General features: G+C 42.4%; 1 protein-coding gene across 1 annotated transcript in view; it reads left to right on the top strand.

The window, feature by feature from the left end:
• Positions 1 to 13,292, top strand: part of LOC126471528 (dynein axonemal heavy chain 5) — a 1,073,018-nt gene that overhangs the window by 303,241 nt on the left and 756,485 nt on the right. Inside the window, exons 13-14 of the mRNA XM_050099754.1 lie at positions 2,058 to 2,281; positions 11,766 to 11,913. Coding sequence (XP_049955711.1) covers positions 2,058 to 2,281; positions 11,766 to 11,913 — 372 coding nt within the window. The remainder of the gene's footprint in view (positions 1 to 2,057; positions 2,282 to 11,765; positions 11,914 to 13,292) is intronic.

Below are 13,292 nucleotides of genomic sequence, written 5' to 3'. Positions count from 1 at the left end.
GACATTTTTTGAACGTTTGTATTTTTTTGGTTCTAATAAAACCCCATGTCATTCCAAGCATGTGTGTCAATTTGTACTTTTCTGTCTACATTATTCCGTGATTTATTCAGTTTTCAAATTTATACTGACTTTTTGATCACCCGGTACTTTAAATTCAACCATTAACTGCAATATATACAAATTTTCGTGGATTATACAGATTTATTTGTTCGTGAAACACACTGCCTGACCAAAAAAGTGAAACAGAAGACATGGTTTGATGTCAGTGTAACTTTGTAAGCATACACACCATCGGCTGGTATGATTAATTGCAATTCTCTGTATCAGTTACACGGCCAGAGTCCATTAATGGTGTTCTTGTTTAGTATTTTTATTAGATCTGGGGGGAATATAGAGGGCGTGACCGGTTTCTGTTTCTATATTGCTAAGGCAATTAATATTAGTAGCTTCTTTGTTCCTGTTCAGATTACTGTGATACGTAATGAAGTTATGTTACAAAGGGTACTGTAGTACCAAACCATAGTGCAGGTATTCAGATTTGTGGGGCATTTGGGTGAGGCAGTGGCCCCATGTAGGACAGAATGGGATCATTAGGTCAGGCATACTCATCGTCAAGGTAGACCATGTCTGATCACGACAGTGCAGAATCATCGTATTTTACAACCCACTCACACCTGCATCCTCCATCAGAGAACAAATAATGGACACCCTGCGTCATTCTGTGTAAGTCCGCACCACTGGTCGGAGGTTAGCAGCAGCCAGACTGAGGAATTAACATCCGATGCGAAGGCTGCCATTTATACTGAAACACAAATGGCTGAATTTGGAGTGGTGTCGTGAGGGGAAGCATGGATTGCTAATGAACGGCGTCGCACGGTGTTCAGCGATGAATCGCAGCTCTGCACTACCCAGGATGACCACCGCGTACGAGTATGCTGGTGACCTGGGGAGCGGTCCGATATGTCCAATGTTTTGGGACCGAGGGAGGTGGCGCAGTGGTTAGCACACTGGACTCGCGTTCTGGAGCGCGACGGTTCAATCCCACGTCCGGCCATCCCGATTTAAGTTTTCCGTGATTTCCCTAAATCGCTGCAGGCAAATGCCGGGAGGGTTCCTCTGAAAGGGCACGGCCGACTTCCTTCCCTATCCTTCCCTAATCCGATGAGACCGATGACCTCGCTGTCTGGTCTCCTCCCCCCAAAACAACCCAACGCAATGTTTTGGAGACACCCAGTGGTGCTACTGCTGGAGTCATGGTGTGGGGAGCCATCGGAAATTACTTCACGTCATAGCTAGTAGTGACTGAGTGAACACTGACGGCACAATGGTACGACACAGACATCATGTGTCCTCATGTCTTACCTCTCATGTGACTCTATCGTTGTGCCAGTTTTCAACAGGGCAATGCTTGTCCAGACATGACAAAGGTCTCTATGAACAGTCTGCTTGGTTTTGAGGTACTCCTGTAACCATCAAGATACGCAGATCAGTCCCCGATAGCACGTGTGTAGCACCAGCTCGGGCGTCAACTCTGTCCCGGCGCCATTAACCAGGATATTAAGGACCACTTACGACGGTTATGGGCTAGCTTGCCTCATGAGTGGATCCAAAGACTACATGACAGCCTTCCAGACCGAATTAGCTCATGTATCCAGGCCACGTGGGGTCATATTGATAAGTGGGAACGTACTGTTAAGATCTTCGTAAATTCGACCGATTGTGCAATATCTGAAATAACATCACGTACCTTCAGTCCATGACGGTTTCCCCCGTAACCTTTTGGGTGTTTCACTTTTATTTTCAGGCTGTGTATTTCATTTATATACTGTCCGGTTACTATTTCTTACCTCATTCGATGTAATCACTGCACACTGGGAAGTTGTTTGTTGCAGTACGGCTATTCCTACTGTAAGATCATTTCTGTACGACATGTGGTACTCAAGACGAGTTGTCTATATTATTTATGCCAACTGACAGTAGTCATGTACATCAGTCTCAGTGCTGCACGTAAGTTAAAAATACTGCTCTTCTCTGAATTTTATCATACTTCTTTTCAGCTCTGGAAGACGCCATGAAGACGTTCGAAGAAGCTAAAAGTGGAGTCACATCTAAAGTGTACGATTACCTCGACCAGCGAAATATTGAATTTGACGCCGATTTTGAGATTTTTCTTGCAAAAACTAATGAGCTCAAAGAACATGTTGGATCCATGATAGAGGAAAATTTTGACAGCGTTTGGGAGAGTCCTCAAGGAATTCGTTTCCTTATTCGTTTTGAAAAAGTAAGTACACAGTTTCTCTAGAAATAATTCTTGAATGCTTAAACTGAAAATTCATGAAATTATGTCTCAGACGCAAGTAGTTTCAGTACTGGCTACTTTAAAAGGTAACGGATGCTCTATAGTACGCACAGAAACGTCAGTGAACTCAGTGACTACTTCTAGCATTTAATTCTGTTTCGCCTCAACGAGTGACCTGCATTGTGGTGGCCTCTGTCCCCTTGATTCTTGGCTTACACAAGTCCATGAATTTGCTCAGAGTTCAGGCTGATTGAGAAAGGATACAATGACTAACTCTTTTTCTCCATTGGTTGTTTTAGAGGAGATATTTCACTTAAATATTTTTACTTTTCTAGAAAGAAACTCCTGTTTCGAAAAGTAGAAAATTTACCTGTACTGTCATGGTCGTCGCACAACAGTTTACAAAAATATAGAAAACATTGAACTTACTACAACATCAGGTGACAAGAAAAATCGTATTCCAGTCAAGAGTGTTGCAGCCCACGCCCTCATCGATGGACCTTGTGTATTTCTTGGATGTTCACTTAATTGTAGCTTGGATATAAACGACACATTCTCACATGGAAACGGATGGTTCACTGTTGCCATAGTGAGAGGTGGTGGTGAAGTGTCTAGTGTACCTGGACTTGAAAGTTTTAATGATAGAGATGTAATTGCCTATCGTACCTACCATATATTTGAAATTGCTAATAAAGACTTTGGTAAATCTGCTTATGACTCTACGTCTCCACTTGTATCCAAAGTGAAAAGTTATCTTTTATCGGAGCTGCTTTCGAGTGTTTCTCGCTACGACATTACATGGTTAAAATGGGAACCAAATGTCTGGAGCCACCATAAATCAGTATTTCACGACCTCATTTATTTCGTTTTCATATGGAAATTTCAAAGCTGTTAAAGTTTCTTGGGACAGTATCGCCGAGGCCTTAGCACCAAAAGTATCAGTAAAGAGGTGTATTTGCGTGGAAGTATGTACTGTCTTGAAACATCCATAACTTCTTTGTAAAAAGCCCTAGCAATTGGATTGTGTTGAGAGTTTTAACTAATTCACAAGTATATATTTACATCTGGTGCGAATCTATTTTTTTTTAACTTTCCTCGATGCGCGCCAGCATAAATTTCACAACGGAAATTTTTACTTACGACAAGTTGTACCGTTGCGTCGATTGTGCTCCATTTTTTCGAGCACATCAATATGCTGGGATGGGCATAGTAGTTAAAATGGTTCTGAAACAGAATTGTTCATTAGAGCTTACGTAATAATCCAGTAGCTGCGTTTGAATCGATTTGCTCTGGAATACCATACACATTACTTTAAAAATTGTAAACCAAGGTCTTTCTTTGCACCGAGCGAAGTGGCGCAGTGGTTAGTACACTGGACCCGAATTCGGGAGGACGACGGTTCAAACCCACGACCGGCCATCCTGATTCAGGTTTTCCGTGATCTCCCTAAATCGCTTCAGGCAAATGTCGGGATGGTTCCTTTGAAAGGGCACGGCCGATTTCCTTCCCCATCTTTCCCTAATCCGATGGTGGGAACAATGACCTCGCTATTTGGTCCCCTCCCTCAAATCAACCAACCAACCTTCCTTCGTGACTTGTCTGTAATCATGCCTCAATACTTAGTCTACTGTTTATTGTTTCTGTAGTTAAGATCACTGCTCCTGTAATCCTGTCTTCATCAAAAAGGTTTCGTATTTTATTTATAAACTTTTCGACCGATTCCCCAATCATCAAGTTAATGGTAACACGATCCTACTGAAAACACCATCAAAACACCGTCCACTTTGAAGAATCATCTCTGTAAGTTTCAGACACAGTTTTTCCCTTTTACGACTCTTCTTCATATTGTTGATAGTATTGGTTTTGTTAATTCGGCTTTCTTGTGTTGTAAGTTATTGCTTCTCCTCAAGCAAAAGTGGGGCGACAGTGTAGTGCAAATGTTGAATCGTTTACTTAGCAGTCATCTATTTCAGTGCTACTATATAAAGTAGTCAATCATTGGAAGAACTATACGGTTATGCTGAGCTAGTTTCTGAAATCAATTGCAACAGCATAAGACAACTGGGCTATGTAGAGCGAAAATCAGAGGACAGATCTGCCAAGAATGTCGGTAAAGGAAATCCAGGTATTAGAAAGTGCAGAGGGAGACCGCGGAAACGATGACTGGATGATATGGAGAATGACTTGAGAAAGATTGGAGTAAGAGTATGGAGAAAACGAGCAGAAGATCGTAAAGACTGAGTCGTAAGTCAGGCAAAGGCTCTTCATGGGCTGTAGCGCCAAGGGGTCAGGAAATAAACTACGTTTTCGTAATTCCCTTCTAAGAACAGATAGTTGCGTTACCGAGAATTGTCTGATATTTTCGACAATGGGTCACACTTGTTGACACGTTTAGGACACTGCAAGTCACATAATGGAAAATATTTTCGCAACTCTTTGTAGTTGATATTTTTTGCAACTGAGATCACTGTTAGCTAACATTGACCTGTTGGTTCTTCAGTTACGTATAGATGGGTATTAAATTTCCTGTTTTTAAGAAAAAAATCTAGTTTTCCTATTAGGTGAATGGGCGGGAAATAATTATCTTGATATTTTAATATTTTTATTTATAATAGAGACAACTGTACAATAATGAGAACTGCACAAATTCTGGCACTTTCGTTCTTCGCTTTGTTCCTTCAAAATGGCCATGGAATCATTCATTTCATTGCTTACCCACAGATACAGTTCCAGTAACAATTAACCCACACTAATTCATTTGAGTGCTTCATTCTCTTCCTTGCATCAACCAAGCAGCATCAAAGCAAATCTTTGCCACAGACCGGACTGGGAGACAATATATGCCAGGGAGAAAAGTGCCCGTTTATGTCCCCATCATTTTGCAGCTTCTCAATAAAATTTACTGCTGGTAGCAATCTAAATACAACTCACTTTCTAACTTTCACATTCATTATTTCAAGTCTTCTGTTTTCAGCCTGTGACCAACAGTCATTTTCATGTAATTAACCTTTAAATTATACAAATATATTTTAAGGGCAGTCGCTCCTTCGCCATACTTCCTTAACCCGTGCTTGTGCTCTGTTCCTAATGACCTCGCTGTCGGCGGGACGTTAAACACAAATCTTCCTTCCATCCGTCAATAGTGCATGCATGTGAGTCAAACCATAGTCGCGAAATGAGGCCGCTTGGACCTGAAGAGGAGACCGGTGACCGTTGTAAGGAAGTAAATTACAGAAATCAACGTCTCCGTCACATACTAATTTATCAAAATTCATGAGCGTTTTCGCCTTTGAAGCCATCATCAGATCCAAAACTTCCAGCAACACGTAGGGCGTAAACTACCGAAACCGGCCAGGAATTTAATGAACTAATATATGATCAAGATACTGATTTCTATATTTTAATCAAGCCAGAATTTTTGTTTTATTAGTGCTATGATTGTTAGACCAATGGACTCTGTCGCTTTTCTAGCAACGTAGTTCTCTGCTTACTGTAGTAGCACATGATGAGACTTATTTTATTTGATAAAATTTGAAGATGCATACGCTAATGACTGCTGTGGAATGCACTTGTGAGACATATCATTCCATTCTCCAGGAATCACGAGTGTCTCAGAGCACAATGGCTATGTATACGTAGTCGCTGAGTAACGAGTTGCAAAAATGGGGGAATTTCTGACGAACCCGCTTTACGCTGTCCTGTAGTGACACGCACGAGCGTTAGACTGCGTTGTGGTGACCACTATGTGACAACACCCGTTGTTGCCAGGTATAGCGCACAATCACCAAGTGTGGTGGTTTTGGGGCGACACAACATGCGACCTCGAGGCCAACGTATGAGGGGGGGGGGGGGGGGCGGGGGCTCTGAACTGCATTTCACCTTAGAAACATGAGAATAGTCCCGAAGCTCGTTACGTTGTATATAGCTCATTGATTGGACGTATGTGTTATTAGTCATCACAATCAGAGAGTTGACTTACAGTCAACTAAAATGTAAAAGTTATATGTAGGTTTTGGCCGGGTGTCCCATTGCTGGATTCAGCCGCCAGTCGGAAACGGTGTTCTTCCTCCGAGCACATTGTCCCCTTTCTTTCGAATATCTGCATCTACATCTACATGGATACTCTGCAAATAACATTTAAGTGTCTGGCAGAGAGTGCAACGAACCACCTTCACAACTCTCTGTTATTCCAATCTCGTATAGCGCGCGGAAAGCATTTCCGTATGAGCTCTCAAAAATGGTTCAAATGGCTCTAAGCACTATGGGACTTAACATCTGAGGTCATCAGTCCCCTAGACTTAGAACTACTCAAACCTAACTAACCTAAGGACATCACACACATCCATGCCCAAGGCAGGACTCGAACCTGCGACCGTCGCAGCAGCCCGGTTCCGGACTGAAGCGCCTAAAAGCGCTCGGCCACAGCGGCCGGCCGTACGAGCTCTGATTTCCCTTATTTTATCATGGTGATCGTTTGTCCCTATGTTACTGAAGTCATTCTTCCTATATGCCGTACCATCTGGAAGTAGTAATGTGAGGTGTAACTGCGCACTCTATAGTGATTTACCTTTAGTTGATTTCAAGGAAAATGTAACCGGCGCAATCAACTCAGGTAAACAGAGCATTTACAGAAGTGGAACCGATTCGGAAAACATTTATTGCCTACGGCATTCACGCGTTTTGTCAGGCAAAGTCTGGCATGACGCTGGGCGAATCACAAGGCCCTTTTTCTGCCTTATTCATGTCATCAACCTACCTCCACATCAAATATTACGGGATCAGCGACAGCTCGGTACATTAAATCTCATCCAGTGTCCGCTCCGGTCATTAGCTATCTAAATTGTGTCTTTAATGATGATGAGGTCCCATACTCCGGGGAGCTTAGGGGATGATGTGGGATACCCGCACCGCCTATTTAATAAGTATTGCCAATAATCGGTGTCTGCAGCTGATCTGCGACTGCAGCGAAATGGTTGAATTTCAAGGACACTATCAAGGAAAAAGTGCAAGGGGAGCCTGGCATATCTAGGACTTAAGAACCCGTTGCCTATAAGATTGCACAAGCAAGGGCGCCGACTAACCAACATTTCTGTGGGTACATGTCAATGGCGGAATGTAGTATATGTTTTCTGGATAGGCTCGATATTTTTTACAGCGATTTCCTTTCATTTATAATATTATATGAACACTGCCTGTTCCATGAAGATCTGTGGAGTGATAAAGTAAAATACACCGATTCTATAAGCATACGTTGACACTGCCCTGGCTCAGTCGGTAACACAGCTGACTCAAAAACAACAGAAATGATATCAAACTCGGGTTCATATCATATGATTTATATGTTGAGGTAAGGGATGACAGATTGGTACCCTGTTCCGTAGTTACCAGAGCAGTCACGGAGTAACGGTGAAGTGTACATTTTATATGACCACTGAAACGTTTAGTTGCCTTTTGCCATTGGGAAAATCAATTTCGAACAAATGAATTACACGAATACCTGGCTGCAGAAATAGCAGTTGCCTACGGAAGTGCTATACTAGAACCAAAAGCGTTTTTGCACACACTACAGAACACTTTGTCCAAATATTTGTCATAATAAATCCAAGGAAATGTGTTTCAACATCCTTCATGGTATGACCTGCCTGACGGTCTCTTGACACTTCTGGCTGATGTACTACAGAAACTGACAGAAGACACATTCTCACGTTCCTTACTTTTTGGTTCAACGTGCTTTTCACTATTGTCGGTGTTAGTAATATCCACCTGTTATGACGACGACAAACGTTTGACGAACTTATCCATAGCGACTTCGAAACTGTTCGAATTCGAAAGTTTGTATAGAAGCAATGCGCAATATTGTGTTCCAGCTTTCCACATGCGTCCAGAAATGGCGCAGCGTTTGAAAACTGCGAAAATTATTGCCCGGCTAAGAGCTTTTGTTCCACGCATCCCGCCAGTAGACCCACTTCTTTGTACTTGTTATTAAGATGGTAACTGCGGTAACACCCCTTCAGTCTACAATATCAGCTCCCGTGTCCTTCAAGCCATTGTCTACACAAACAAAACAATAACAATCCAGATTACGTGAAAACATATTCATTGAAATCGTAAACCACACCGTTGTTGTGTTTAAAAAAATAACTATTGAGGTAGTCTGTAACAATCGGCTTCCTTATACCTCAGATTACTCATTATTATTGCTCAGTATTGACAAGCAGATATTATAAAACAATTGTTGACAAATGGAGTGGGCGTACTGAAGCGTGTCACTTGTAAGGAAACATGAAAGCAAGCCGGAAATATGGGACTCCAATTACAGTATAGTGCGACTGTTACTCCGGGGAGTGCCCTTGACTTGGCCCGAGAGAGTTAAGGAACGCCGGCCGGGGTGGCCAAGCGGTTAAAGGCGCTACGGTCTGCAACCGCGCGACCACTACGGTCGCAGGTTCGAATCCTGCCTCGGGCATGGATGTGTGTGATGTCCTTAGGTTAGTTACGTTTAAGTAGTTCTAAGCTCTGGGGGACTGATGACCTCAGCTGTTAAGTCCCTTAGTGCTCAGAGCTATTTGAACCATAAGTTAAGGAGCGGCGGAGTGTGCTGCTTGGTTGCCTTTGCGTAAAGACATCTGAAATGAACATACATGTTTTAGAGGTCAGAAATTTTAGCTTGCATCTCAGTGTTTTAATAGTTCATTACTTTTTGATAATATCAAGTGAGAACTATTTTTTTTACCAAATTAAAAATTTTGCGGGTGCGGCGCGCCCACAAGATTATGTATGTGGGTGCTCGAGCCCCACGGCGCATCAACGTAGTCGAAGCGCATGGTTGAGAGTACTGAAGAAACGGTTAGCTTAGTGGACAATAGCGCTATAAAAACGCTATAGAACAGATGTCTTGGGACAGAAATAATGAAAAACTAACAAAGCAGCTACGTTCAGCAACATCAGTGTTGGGCAGTGTCTCTAGTATGCCTGTCGATCGTGTTACGTCGTTCCTTTTAGTTCTGAGCACACAAGGACACATAAAGATACCTAGAACAGTAGTGTCTCCCGCCAAGTACGAGGGCCTGGTGAGAAATTTCGCTTGTAGCTATGCAGCCAAGATTACATAACTGTCGTGCGGTTTCTTCTTCAAGACAATTCTCAGCCGCTTTCTGCAGGTGCAATGAAGCTGCTCTTGCGTCGTTTTCAATTGTAAATGTTTGATTACCCACAATACAGCCCGTAATTTCCCCCTCTGAGTTTCATCTCTGCTCACACGAACTGCTGGATATGAAGACAACATTTTGGCAGAGACAACGAGCTGTAGGTCAGCGTAGAGAATTGGCGGAAAGCACTGGTGGCTGCCTTCTATAACGAGGGTATTGGAAAGTTGTTAAACGCTGCGACAAACGTCTAAGTCGGATCGGCGGCTATGGAGATAATTAGCTGGAAGTTGTAACTAACTATTGCAAATAAAACAGTTTTGACTTTCACTGTGATTTCCATTTCGCGACCTATCGCTGCTTACTTTCCGAATAACCCTCGTAACACATACCACTTTCTGGAAGATTCCGTCTGACGTATGTAGGAGTCATTTTTGGGGCAGATTAAGAGGCGCATCCTCCGCTCTTACGGGACCGGAGTCATGCACTCAGTGGACGCTGCCCTCTGCATGTTTGTGTAGTCTGTGGTCGGTTCAGCGCCAGGCCGCCACTGAGTGAACCATTACGCCATGCATCCGTTGACTTCTGAAGGCAGCTCCTAGATACGTCGTGAATTTAATGCCGATTTCATCTCTCAATATCGGATTCCGTGACACCCTTTTCTTAGTCAAGTTATGCTACAAATTTCTTTTCTTCTCTCATTGGTTACATGATCTACCCATCTAACCTTCATCATTTTTCTGTAAAACCACATATCAAAAGCTTCTATTCCCTTCTTGTCTCGGCTGTTTATCGTTCACTTCTCACTTCCATAAAAGACAACACTCTACACCAACGTCTTCAGAAAAGACTTCCTGACACTCAAATCTATATTCATAGCAAACGAATTTCTCATCTTCAGACACAATTTTCTTGCCATTGCCAGTCTACATTTTATATCCTCTATACTTTGGCCATCATCAGTTATTTTACTGCCCAAATAGCAAAACTCATCTACTGCTTTTACAGTCTCGTTTCCTAATCTAATTGCCTCAGCATAATCTGATTTAATTCTACTACATTCCATTACCGTTGTTTTGCTTTTGTTGACAGTAATTTTGTATCCTCCTTTCAAGACATAGTCCATTACGTTCGTCTACTTTTCGAAGTACTTTGCTGTTTCTGACAGAGTTACAATGACATCGGCAAACCTGAAAGTTTTCTTCCATCTCCCTAGACTTTTAGTTCATACTCCAAATTTTTCTTTTGTTACCTTTACTGCTTGCTCAGTGTACAGGTTCAATAACTTCGGGATAGGCAATAATCCTGTCTCACATCTTTGTCAACCATTTCTTCCCTTCCATGCTCCTCGACTCTTATAGCTGCCGTCTGGTTTCTGTTCAAGTTGTATATTACATTTATCTTCCTGTATTTTAGCCCCGCTATCTTCTGAATTCCAAAGAGTGTATTCCAGTCGACATTGTTAAAAGCTTGCTCCAAATCTAAAAAAGCTATGAACGTAGGTTTGTCTTTCCTTGACCTAGCTTCTAAGACATGTCGCAGGGTCACTATTGCTTCGTGTGTTCTTAAATTTTTACGGAATCCAGACTGTCTTTTCCGAGATCGGCTTCTAACCGTTATTTCATTGTTATATAAAGAATTGGTGTCAGTATTTTACAAACATGAGTTATTAAACTAATAATTTGGTAATATTCACACCAGTCAACACCTGCCTTCTTTGGAATTGTAATTTTCACCTTCTTCTTAAGCTCTATGTAATTATCCGAGACTGCAGGGGAAATAGTGCAGTCGTGGCTGGCTCTCCCGAGGCTAACAGTAGTTCTGAAGGAATGTCGTCTACTCCAGGAGCTTTATTTCCAGTTACGTCTTTCAGTGTTCTGTCAAATTCTTCTCGCTGTATCATATCTCCTGTCTCATCGTTATCTACGTCTTTTTTTCTTTCTATAATATTGCCTTCAAGTACATGTCCCTCATATAGCCCTTCCCAATACTCCTTCCATCTTTCAGCTTTTCCTTCTTGGCTTGTTACTGGTTTTGCATATGATCTTTTGATATTCATAAAGTTGCTTTTCTTTTCTCCAGGAAAATGCTTCTGTATCCGTACTCTTGTCCTGTATCCATTCCTGATAAGCCATTTTGCATTTCCTGTCAATCTCATTTTAGACGTTTGTATTCCCTTTCGCCTGCCTCATTTGCTGCATTTTTATGCTATTATTATTGCTCGTTAAGGACGACATACAGTTTAAAGGGTATTATGACCTTTGCTTTTGACGGTAGAAGTACGCACAAAATAAGAGGCATCTCTTTTATACTGTTCGCAGGTGAGCGAAAAGATCCCCTTGACAAAGATGGATGACAAGTACGAGCGAGTCATCAAATACTGCGAGCGCGAAGTGGAGAGAATTATGAAGCTATTCCGCAAGCAAAAGGACGATCCTCCGATGCCACGCAACTTCCCTCCCACAGCCGGTACGTTTACGTAAATATTGACTTCTAAGTGAAATATGTAATGGTTTATTCTAATTTCAATAGTGCTTGGCGTTAACTATAATAAATTAAGTTTGTTAGGCTTTCGACTTTTTCCTCAATATGGATCTAGATTGTAACATTATTTCCTGAAAAATTTTAGTGTCGTCAGCAAAGATGAAAACTCTAATTTTTAGAAGGAATCTACTGAAATATGTACTTTTCAGTTAAAAATTATCTGTCTTGAGTCCAAGTGTTTGTTTATCTTGGAGCATTTGTGTCGCATGAGCTGACTTTTTAGTGCAATGACAGCCAGAAAAAGGGTAGTAGCAGTACGTAGATTTTACACAGAGACAGCTTCGGGTAGTAGCATAGCACATGTTTAGTTAAACGTAGGATAAGTTAGATAGGGACTGGACCTGTTGTGTACGGGTGCATGGGGACTGGCCACCGTTCAGAAACCGTCAGAATTCGTTATCTAGAGCCGACAGGCTGCAGGGTGCTGACCTGGGATCGTGGTGGCGTTGAGGCAGCTGCAGCGAGACTTACGGCACTTCTGACACCTCTGGCGTCGCCTGGGAACCCCTATGTCGCAACTCTTTCCGATAACCTAATCTAGACGCTGCGCACTCACCTCAGGAAGAATAGCGAACAGTAGCTCCAACTCGAGTCTCTGGCACCATGGATGTCTTTTACGCCTTAAGGACGTGTTTAAGGTTTTTTCTACTGCGGAGAGCACATATGAGCCGACACGGAGCACTTCGTCCCTTGTGACTGGAACAGAGTGTGGGCTTACGGCTCATTGGGAGATCCAAGGCTAGTGAGTGCACTGGGTGTAGCAGGCTGTAATTTGTGGCTCATGTAGCCACGAATGACGCGTAGTACCTGGTTTCAGATACTATTCTCATTTTCAACAGGCTGGCTGAAAAGGTAAAGCCTAATAGCCGTACATGCATGATGAAGCCTGAGTTAGCGTTTTGTAGCATCTTTCCCAGCACTGATCACGCTTCTCTTAATCTATATCTATAATCTAAAAGCGACTGTGAAGTGCATGGCTGAGGGTACTTCCCAGTGTACCTTTTGTTAGAGCTTCTTTTAGTTCTACTCGAACATTGATCGTGGGAAGAATGAGTGGTTCAATGATAGCTCGTACTATCTCAGATGCAGAAATCTTGTCACCCGACATTAGCCATCTGCGCTCTGTGTTTAGAAGCAGACTCGTCATGTATTACGACCAGCACGCTTTAAACATGACGAGCAGCTAGAATATGGTTTCTTGCCTTGTGTTGACGCTCTCTCCTTCAACATCAGCTATCTCTTCAAAAAACGCAGAATAAAATGTTTCTTGCGTCCTCCGGCGCGAATGCAAACGATTGTGGTTT

This window comes from Schistocerca serialis, chromosome 3 (assembly GCF_023864345.2).
Source record: "Schistocerca serialis cubense isolate TAMUIC-IGC-003099 chromosome 3, iqSchSeri2.2, whole genome shotgun sequence".
Classification (NCBI taxonomy): Eukaryota; Metazoa; Arthropoda; class Insecta; order Orthoptera; family Acrididae; genus Schistocerca; species Schistocerca serialis.
The sequence above is the reverse complement of the archived record's forward strand: the minus strand, read 5'-3'. Positions and strand labels throughout refer to the sequence as shown.